This window comes from Hydra vulgaris, chromosome 14, assembly GCF_038396675.1.
Source record: "Hydra vulgaris chromosome 14, alternate assembly HydraT2T_AEP".
Lineage (NCBI taxonomy): Eukaryota > Metazoa > Cnidaria > Hydrozoa > Anthoathecata > Hydridae > Hydra > Hydra vulgaris.
Genome location: NC_088933.1, coordinates 30,996,235 through 31,007,368, shown reverse-complemented (window position 1 = coordinate 31,007,368; position 11,134 = coordinate 30,996,235). Strand labels below are relative to the sequence as shown.

General features: G+C 27.7%; 1 protein-coding gene across 1 annotated transcript; it reads left to right on the top strand.

Moving 5' to 3' along the window:
- Positions 1 to 6,166: 6,166 nt before the first annotated feature.
- LOC136090592 (uncharacterized) lies at positions 6,167 to 10,140 on the top strand. The gene is made up of 6 exons (XM_065817389.1): positions 6,167 to 6,272; positions 6,694 to 6,898; positions 7,159 to 7,252; positions 7,853 to 8,459; positions 9,033 to 9,198; positions 9,838 to 10,140. The coding sequence occupies exons 2-6, from the start codon at positions 6,694 to 6,696 to the stop codon at positions 9,846 to 9,848; spliced, it is 1,083 nt and encodes a 360-aa protein (XP_065673461.1). The 5' UTR covers positions 6,167 to 6,272; the 3' UTR covers positions 9,849 to 10,140.
- The last annotated feature ends 994 nt before the right edge of the window (positions 10,141 to 11,134 follow it).

Below are 11,134 nucleotides of genomic sequence, written 5' to 3'. Positions count from 1 at the left end.
ACATAAAAGTTTTGATTTCATTAAAAAAAATCAGACCTTGGGTGAACTTACGCAACTTAAGAAACTTACGAAAGTTAAGAAAAACGCTAGCTAATGGTTCTGTTTAATAGGTTAACAGAAAATTAATTTAGTGTTAAAACCAATCATGGCATTAATTAAAAACAAAAAACGTTTTACGTGAAACTTCAGCAAATTTTTTTATTCACTTTAAAGTTAAGCAATTTTTAATTTAAAGCTTACCAATTACTGAGTAAAAGTAATTGCTTTTTTTTAATCACCTGGTCTATAGTGACATTTTATGTCAAGTCAATTTGGTTACTGTAATTAATTTATTAAATTATTATTAGATTACTGTTATTAAATTAGTTTATACTAATCATACAAAAAATTTTAACTTTTTATGAGGACTTAAAGTCAAGCCACTAAAGTGGCTTGACTTTAAGTCCTCATAAAAATTAAAATAAAATATTTTTTAAAATATTTTTTAACCAAATCAATTCCATTATAAAGGTATTATTAAATGATGAGTTTTGATACCAACTTTTTAACTCAAGGTCAGGCTAGAGTTAAATAAAGAAATGCATTTTTTATGATGAAAAAAATAAAGTGGTTATCTTAACAAAGATATAAAGGAAATTGATTTCAAAAAATGAACTTTAATCAATATTGTATAAAGTATACAATATATACTAAAAAAGATTTATATTTTATAACATCACCTTTATAAGAAAAAATGTTCTTCTAACTTAAAAAAAAATTAAAAAGAAAAAAATTGATTGTGCTGTTTTCATTTTTAACAGGGGCAGATGGAGCAATTTTTGTGATTGAGATACTTACTTCCAGAAATGGAGCAAACTCTCAACATTTATATCTTTATATTTATGTTGAAAAGGATACTTTTCATAAAACTGCAGTTATTGGAGCCTGAGAACAAAAAAACCCTCTAATTTTTTGCCCCCTAACCCAAGAGGGTTACCTAATGTGAAGGCAACAAATTTATAAAACATTTTTTTTAGACTTCTCAACCTCATTTAAATTCATTGAAAAATTTTAAATTTCATTGTATATGTTGTGAAACCGTAATAAAAAAGTTTTCTTAAAATCTTAAATATTTCGGCTTTTATCAAATATAAAGTTAAGGTAGATTAGGGTAATATAAGCACCTTGGTAATATGAGCATACTTAAAAATTTCTTAGATGTAATCAGTGAAGTTAAAGTTGCTTTGTATTTTTGAACCAACTTTATGTGGTGATAACAGGAAGCATATAGTTAGCGTAAATTTATATGCAGTAATTAGCGGCTTTCATCTAATTAAAACGCTATTAAACGTTGTTAAAATATTAGCATCACGCATGAATAAATCTGTAGGGCGAAATTTTGGTGCTAAAAACAATGAAATTAATTTTTTCATAAAGAAAAACATATTAGCGTTCCATTTTTGTTTGAAAAACGATGCATGGAAACATTTAGTTTTGAATTTATTTAAAGATGTCATCTTTGTGTAATATGACCATGCTCAAACTGCCCAGTGTTTTTCATTGAAATTACCTAATTTAAAGTCCTAAATTCGCAGTAGTTTTAATTGATTTTTGAATAAAAAAAAACCTAGTGAAAAATTGTAATATTTTAACAATCCTAAATATTTTTCTGTAACTTAAGTTCAAAAAATTTGAAATTTTATCGTTCAAAGGTTTGAGTTAATAAAATTGAAAAAATAATAAACTATTTTTTTTTTTTTTTTAATGAAAACAAAGTAGTCCTGTTTCAATAAAAAGTTGATCTTTTAATGATAAATTTTGTTAATAACAAATAATTATACTACAAAAAATAGATCTAATTGCCAGGTCGGTAATTTTTTAATTAATAATGCTTTTTTTTTTATCTAATTTAAAATGCTCATGATACTATGTGGTCTGGGTAACATGAGCACTTTTGCTAATTTTTTAAACCTCAGTGTTTTTAAGAAAAAATTTCGGGTGCCCAAATATCTAAGTGGATCATGAGTAGTAATCCCTTAAATTTGTTCATTCGCAAAAAATTTTTGATCTAGCATAATTATTTTTGAAATATTCCAATTTTCGCTTAAGGTGCTCATATTACCCTAATCTACCCTAAGCACAATTTAAGTACTACAAAATGAATTATATAGCATATTAGTTATCTATAATTAAATAACTCCAATTTATTTGACCGTATTATTTCAAATTACAGAAAGTGACGTCAATTACTTAGTTCATGATACGATTAATATACGATATAACAATCTTCTCTGTTTTAAAAAGTTTTTAGTAGAAGGTGTAATCACTTACTCTCGGATAACAATCTATGAAGGAAAGTAGTCATCGAGATACTTAAGCCTTTTAATCGTATGTCCTGTTCTCGATGATTTATTTGATTGTGTGTCAGGAGTAGGAACTATTTGTTTAGAAAGTTAGCTAGGTAATGTTGTTGTAGGTAATTGATTATAAGAGATGCTATCCTTTATTGGATTCCCAATCGAATCTACAGCATTCGATTGCGAATTCAATAAAAGATAGTATAGTTCGAGGCTACTTCGTTGGTGTCGCTTAAATAGTCTTGGTTTTTATTTTTATAAATGTGGATGTTGTTACTAATAACAATTTTGTCATTGTTTGAGTCACCGGACTGCTGCTGGTTTGACGCGTGCGAAGTGGGGCGATACAGTTTCTAAAAGTTGAACTCTGTCAACAAGTGGATTTCCCTTTATTCGTATCTGACGCAAGTATAAGATTGCGTGATCCTGTACTGTTAAAGCGTGTACACGAAATAAATGTGAAAGTAGAAAAACAACTAAAAAAAAGTACTCTTTAATTTTTATTTCGAACCAAGTAATAATTTTAATACAATAATATAAGAAGATCAAACATTAAAAAAAAAAAGATTAATTATTCCTGTAGGAATCTAATAAAATTTCGAGCTATTGCTTTAGTGGTACCCATAAGCTTGCGCACAAAATAAGAATCAAAACTATTTGATACTTTTTTAAATGACATTTTAATATCTTTAATGTTTCTGCAAAACTTTTTTTGTTTTTTTTATTTCTCTTTTAACAATAGCCCAGCACTTTTCAATAACTTTCAATTCTGGGCAGTTTGGAGGATTTTCTGTTTTAGGTACAAGTTTCACATTATTCTTTTTATACCATACCATAGCTAGTTTACAATAATGAATTGAAGCTAAATCAGGCCAGAACCCCAATGAGCAGGACCTTATTGAGCCAGGGCTGGCGAGCCAGCTCCGGATAAATACGTGTGATCCAGTTAAGTGCCGTAGCTGGCGCACCAGAACTGGCTAGCCATTATCGGGTCGTAAGCGTATCTTAAGTGGCACGCCAGCTAAGTACGCCAATTGGCGTACCGCCAATTCATTATTGTGTTAACACCATAATGAATTTGACAAAATTACTTTTTATTGATGCGAATAAAATAGAGAGCGAAATATATAAATATTTCTTATATATATATATATATATATATATATATATATATATATATATATATATATATATATATATATATATATATATATATATATATATATATATATATATATATATATATGTATATATATATATATATATATATATATATATATATATATATATATATATATATATATATATATATATATATATATATATATATATATATATATATATATATATATATATATATATATATATATATATATATATATATATATATATATATATATATATATATATATATATATATATATATATATATAACCAACTATAGTTGGTTATAGCAATGAGCTACTGGACTAAAAGAGGAAAGATTCGGAGAGAAGTAAAAAATATTTTGACTGAAATAAAACAAGGTGAAATCGTTATCGATGGAGCCTGTAATTATGATTACATACGCGAAACTGGGTTTTATTTTCCTCAAGCTACTGACACTTTGCCCAAGACAGTCATTCAAACAAATTGCAAAGAATATGCTATAAACAACTCAGATAATGAAGCTTCCAACTCTACTGCTCTGGATGATAACCCCAATATTTCTTATCTAATCGATAATGAAAATAGCGAGTTTGAAGTTTTATCCGATAGTGATTCAGATATAAGTGACAAGCATAATGCAAGAGATGAACTGGAGGGTGATTTAGCTTTTTGGTCTTCTCAACATAACATTACACAACGAGCATTTAGTGATTTAATTTGCATTGTGTGCAAGTTTGTTCCTGGTTTGTCAAAAAGTCCAAAAACAATAATGAGAACAGAAATTGCTAAGCCTGAAGTGAATGAAGGTTTCTGTTATTTTGGTATAAAGCAGGAGATACTCAATAAATTTCCAACTTTGTGTAGTGATAATGAAATGGAAGTTTCAACAATATCTTTTCAAGTCAATATAGATGGCCTTCCATTATTTAAGAGTTCTAACACACAACTTTGGCCCATTCTTGGACTAATAGAACAGTTTGAAAATAAACTTCAACGAAATAGGGAACCATTTGTTATTGGACTATACTGTGGAAATAGTAAGCCAACGGATGTTAAAAAATTTTTAGAAGATTTTGTTAAAGAAGTAAAAGAGCTTCAGCTTAATGGTCTTATCATTAACAATGTGCATTACAAAGTAGAACTTTCTGCTCTTGTGTGTGACACCCCAGCTAGAGCTTTTGTTAAATGTATAAAGGGGCATAGTGCTTATCATGGGTGTGATAAATGTGAACAGCATGGTGTCTATGTTGGTCGTGTCACCTTTCCAGAAACAGGTGCAGTTCTTAGAACAGATAACTCTTTTGCCAGAATGACAGATCGTCATCATCATATTAGTGAAAGTCCACTTATAAATATTCCAATGAAAATGATATCACAAGTGCCTGCTGATTATATGCATTTAGTTTGTCTTGGGGTTATGCGAAAATTAGTATATTTATTTTCGAAAGGTCCTTTAAAGACTAGACTTGGTCCTCGTGTTGTCTGTGAGTTATCAGAAAAACACCTAAATTTAGGAAATTATATCCCATTTGAATTTGCACGTAAGCCTAGATTGTTCAAAGACTTTGAGCGTTGGAAGGCAACTGAATTTAGACAATTACTGTTGTACACTGGCATGGTCTATTTTGAAGGTATACTACCAACTGCATTATATGATAATTTTATGTTACTGTCAGTTGGTATGAGTATCCTGTTAAGTGAATATTTGTACAATGAATATGTTGACTATGCTCACAATTTGCTATTGTTGTTTGTTAAACATGTTGGTGATATTTATGGCAGGGAAGTGATCACATACAATATGCATGGGTTGCTGCATTTATCTAGTGTTTCTAAAAGTTTTGGACCTCTAGATAATGTATCATCATTTCCTTTTGAAAATTATTTGAAAAAATTTAAAAAGCTTGTACGAAAGCCTCATTTGCCATTGCAGCAAGTAGTCAGAAGGTTATCAGAAAGACAAATAATTGATAGGAGAAAACAGTTGAGTTATAAGATGAAAGATTTTCCCTACTTTAAGAAAGAGCACAGTGATGGACCTGTACCAAGAGAACTAAAAATAAGTACTCAGTTTAAAGAATTGTTTGCTAAACATTTTTGTATCAAAATAACTGATGGTGATAATTGCTTTAGCTTAAATGATGACAAAATAATTGTAGTGATGAATATTGTGAAAGCGATTGATGATGTGTGGATCATATATATAGTGTTTGAAAACATTGAAAATTTATTTGTATACCCTTGCAATTCATCAGCCATAAACATTTTTAAAGTATCGTGTTTAAATGCAACATTGTTTTACTGTTCACTGTCAGAAATAAAAAGGAAATATGTTCTTTTACCTTTTAAAACTAACTATGCTGCTATGTATATATAACCCATGTTAGATTTTTAACATTTTTTCCATATAATTTTTTTACATTTTTTTTGTATATATTGCTTACTACAATAAAGTTATTTATAAAAATGTGTACTTTGTTTTTGTTTAAGTTATTATTTTATATATATATATATTCAGCCTATAAATATTTATTTTAAATTAAAAATCATATTATGTGTGTGTGTATAAATATATATATATATATATATATATATATATATATATATATATATATATATATATATATATATATATATATATATATATATATACATATATATATATGAGATCAAAAACAAGCTATTTTAATAAAAAATCTATTCACAATTTATTAATAAATAAAATATGAGGATCAAATAATACAAGCACACAAATATATATGTTACAAAATTTTTATAGCTTTCAAAGTAAGTTATTTATTTTACTTTTCCTTATAAATAATATAACCATTGTTATTACTTTTTCACTATTGATAATAATATTATTAATAACAATATTAATTTTCACTATAAATAATATTGTTCTTTAATAACATTATTTGTTAAGTAATAATAATTGTACTATAATAGTATTTATAAGAAAAAAGTAAATAATTTAATTTGAAACCTATAAAGGAAGAAGTTTTTTATATATGTTATTTATGTATCCTAAACGATATTATAATTGATTTGTAATGTGGTTATTATTTTTAAGATTAATAAGAATTGAAATTTAAACTTTAAATAAATTTAACACATTTAAAATAAGATAAGTTTAAACTATTTAACTGAGTTGATTACAAAAGGCTTGAAGTTTATTTTGTGTTGGGTTTATTGTTCTGAATTGTAGATGGATAAAAATTGTTTTGCAATTGTTGCATTTGTTGACGAAAATGATGATGTTGCAATTGTACCAGGTGCATGGCTGATCGGTAAGGATATGTGTTATTGGCCTCCTTATACAAGCCAGCAAAGAAACAATAAAGCTGCCAAGGAGGAAGAAATGCCAACTGATAATTGGAGAAAGCATTCAGTCAGAATTTTAGGGACAAAAGGTAATTCACTCATATTTTAATTTAAAAAACAATTAAATGCTCTCTTTTTTTATGATAGGATGTAAAGTTATTGTTTTAGGTTTTCTCTAAAAATGTATAATAAAATGGTATTCTACTTCTTAAATGATGTCTAGCTATGTTTATAGTTTATCATTTATCTAATTAATTGTACTTCCATTAAAGTTGTGCCACAAATTTAAATCCAGTTACTTTAATACAATGGTTTTAAGCTGTGTTATTAATTTTTCTACAATTTTCAGAATCTTATGGGAAGGCTCAATTTTGCCTTTCTAAAGCTACTGTCACATCAGATCTGCAGAGTGACGCCGAAAGTCAAAGATTGCGCCCCAAACGGTAAGCTACTATAATTTATATGTAAATTTGATACACACCATATTTTTAAAGTGAAATGTATTGCTTTACTTGTTGCATAATATAGTGGCGATTGCTTGGTGTTGTAGCAGTAAATTAGTTAAATGATATTGTGCAAGTTGGTTCATAATCCAATAAATATAAAAATTTATCCATACATTAATTTGCTAGTTAAATAAATTTAATTGTTTGTAGCAAGCTATCAGGTTGATAAAACTTAGCCAGGGCCAGGTTTATGACCGGGGCTGCATAAATATTGATGCATCCTTGTAATATCTTCTTCTTTTTTTTATTAAAATTCACATTATATATGTATTTATTCCACCTTTATTTTATGTATATATATTTTTTTATTTGGCCTTAAGTAAAACAAATGTTTTACTAAATTTATATTATTATTTGTTGACTATGTATAAACTTATTTACTCAGTCAATGTTTAACCTTGAAATTGTTTTCACTGCTGTGTTATAATATCTTAAGGTCTTATATGGCATTTCATAATGTATACTTTAGGGTATTTATTAGATACAATAAGATGGATTTCTTTAAATCATTTTTAAACATATGACTTATCTGTTTAGAATACAAAAGTATCCTGCTGAAAATTATGATAGTGACTCTGAAGATTATTATGAACAACCACAATTTAAAAAATCTTATCTGCTACCACCTACTCCTATAGTCAATAAAGAATGGAACATGATTGAAAAAAGTGATCGAACAGCAAAAAAAAAATTATCTCCTTCTCGTGCACCAACACCTCCTCCATTTCCTGATGCCAATCAAACATTAATAAAAGCAGTTGTTTCAAAAGAAGAATTATTAACTAGCCAGATTCAAAATAATTCCTCAAATGACAGTAATAATAATGTTAATAGAGAACAGCTTGAGTCTGAGCTTGTTCACAATGCTGAAACTGTTTCATTAGTTTCATCAACTACTGCCTTTTCATCAATGAATGCCACTTTGAATAAGATTATTCTTCTTCAGGTGGAACTTAAAGCTGCTGTGAATAATCTACAGAAGCAAGTGAACAACAACACTGCCATGTTACAGACTCTTACACAAGGTGGTAAAGATGATGATGATGATATATTTGATTCTCTTGATTTACCGGTTTGTGACATCGAACAATTGCAGCAACTTGAGGATGCACTAAAGCAGGATAAAATTGTTTTTATTAAGCTTGTAAGCTTTAGAATTGTTTCAAACATGATTTTAATAATTATTTTTCCAAATTTAATAGTTTAAGTTTTTTTAATTTATATATAGTTAAAATTAAAGATTAATTTTCAAGCGGACCATTGACTTATGTCTTAACCTAACAACATAATTCAAATAATTAAAGCGATGATTTTTGTAAGAGGCTATTGATTTGTGTATATATTAGTGATTCTGAAACGGTAAAAATGCTATTTACGATTTTTTCAAATTGTAAAACCTAAGGACATAATCTTTGTCAATAAAGAGCCATACGATTAAGTTGTCTAAAAAATGCTTATGAAAGTTTGAGAACTAATTGTAATGGTTATTAATATATGTAATTACATGAAAATTATCTTTTTCCAACTGGTAATTGGTTAGGTATAGAACGTTACTTTTTTTTTAAAGGATTTATTGAAAGAGCTAATCAAATATTTCTTAAGTCAAAACAATCTTAATCACATCTGTAATTAATTTGTAGTATATTGCAAATGATTTTATAAGTTAATAAAAAAAAAAAAACAGATTTGTTTTATTAAGAGTAACAGTTTTTTTTAGGTAAAGGGAGTAGCAGCAAAAGGCGGGCAAAATCTCAAGGAAGCCACAAAGCGAATGATATCATCCGTAATAAATAATGAAGTGGCAAAAAAATTGAACTGGACGGGACAAGGTGAACTTAATAAAAAGTCTTTCCGAGCTCTTAAATTTTGCCAAGTTATTGAAAGTAAGTTATTGTAAGTTATTAAACATAAATATTTAAAAGTAATTGTATGCAATTGTTTTCTTTAATTAATTGTCATTTATTTAATTCTAATCATTGTCATATACTAAAATCTTTAAATATGTTTGACGTTATTCAGAATATTTTGTGAATATCTTAAAGATTATTTAGCTTCCTTGACTATTTATGGATGTGCTATGTATATTTTAAAAATGAAAAATTGTCTTGTTATATATAATATATATAACATTTATCAATTGAAATGGTAAATTTATATTAGGAAATCGTACATCCCTTCATTACTGCATGATTAGTTTTACTTGCATGAACTTTTTTAGAGTTTTCATTAAATCAGAATGAATATATAATAATAGCCTTTTTCTGTTGTATTTATACTACATTATTACTACATATCTGTTGTTTTTTTAAGTTGTAATTCGACCAAATAGTTGCTATTTGTTCGAAGTTTACTTACAAAAATTATGAAATAAAAATTTAAGCATGCAGAGTGTAAAATACAGCGTGTATAATACATTTTACGTATAGTATAACAAAACTATTAGTACGTACGTAAACAAAGGCTATATTATTTGTAAAATTTTTTGTAAAAACACTTTGTATATGACTGTTTCATGTTTGTAGAAGCAATATGAAGAAATTTGCCGACAAAAGATGCTACAGACAGCGAAATTCAAAAGGCAATTGTGGCTTTCTTGTCTGGAGCTCTCGACAGAAATGGAGGCAGAAAGGAAAGAGCCGAAAGAAAGTCCATTCTGAAAGCCAGTTCAACAGAAAGTCGTGGTAATTTGAACCATACCGTCCAATCATTAACATCGAAACCTTTACCGCGATCATCATTACCACGATTTGAACGCTCTAATTCTAATGAATCTGACAAAGATTAATGTGCTTAGGGTGTCTTACATTATCTGTTTTATATGTTTTGTATGTTAATTGTATATTTGGCATTATTTTAAGCTTTACAAGTTTTTCTATTATTAATGATATATGAGCATGTAATTTTTTTTTTTTTTTTTTTTGGAATTTCTTTAACTTTTAAAATAATATACCTAAAAAGTACATAATTAGGAAAACATTCATAAATTGTTGAATTATTTATTAACCACTTTTAACTATTTCTTATTGTTAACTTACCACCTTATTAAAAAAATTTAAAAATAGATATTGTAAATATAAATATAATAATTAGGTAATACTTTTATATAATTTATTTATAATTATATATATTATACATACCTAAGTATAATTTAAATAATTAAGTATATGTGTAATAAACGCATAATGTGGGCCTTTAATGGACCCACGTTGCAACATGCGCTGGTTGCCAGCCTTGGCAATGAATTGAACCAGCACTGGCTTACGGATACCGGGCCATTGCAAAACCAATGGGCAACCCGGCGCTGGCACAGCACTGGCGTGCCAGGCCTGGTACAGCGTGGCAGCCAAGCCTGGTACGCTATTGGACCAAATAGTGTCTGCTTATTGGGACACAGGTCTGTTATTGTGTGATTTAATGAGAGGTAAAAGGGGTTTTTGTAAACATTCTTTAAAATATATTTGACCAGAAAGTGTGGACTGAGAAATATAAGGTGCTGATTTTTTGCCGCAACTGCAAATAGCTTGCCAAATCAAAGCTTTTTTAGCGAACCCCAGTAAGCACGCAACGTTTTATTCACGTTTCAATCACGTGTATTTTAGGTGACTTCGTCCAGGTTACTATTTTACGTGAAAGTTACGTGAAAGTTACGTGCCAAAATTTCGCGTCTAACGGAACTTTTTTTATTCCTAATAAAAGCCTGTGATAAGAAATATAAAATTATATTTTTTATTATATTATTTATTTTTTTATAGTATAGTTTTTGTATTCATTATATTAGTTATAATTATTTTACTTTTATGATGATATAGCTAATTTTTA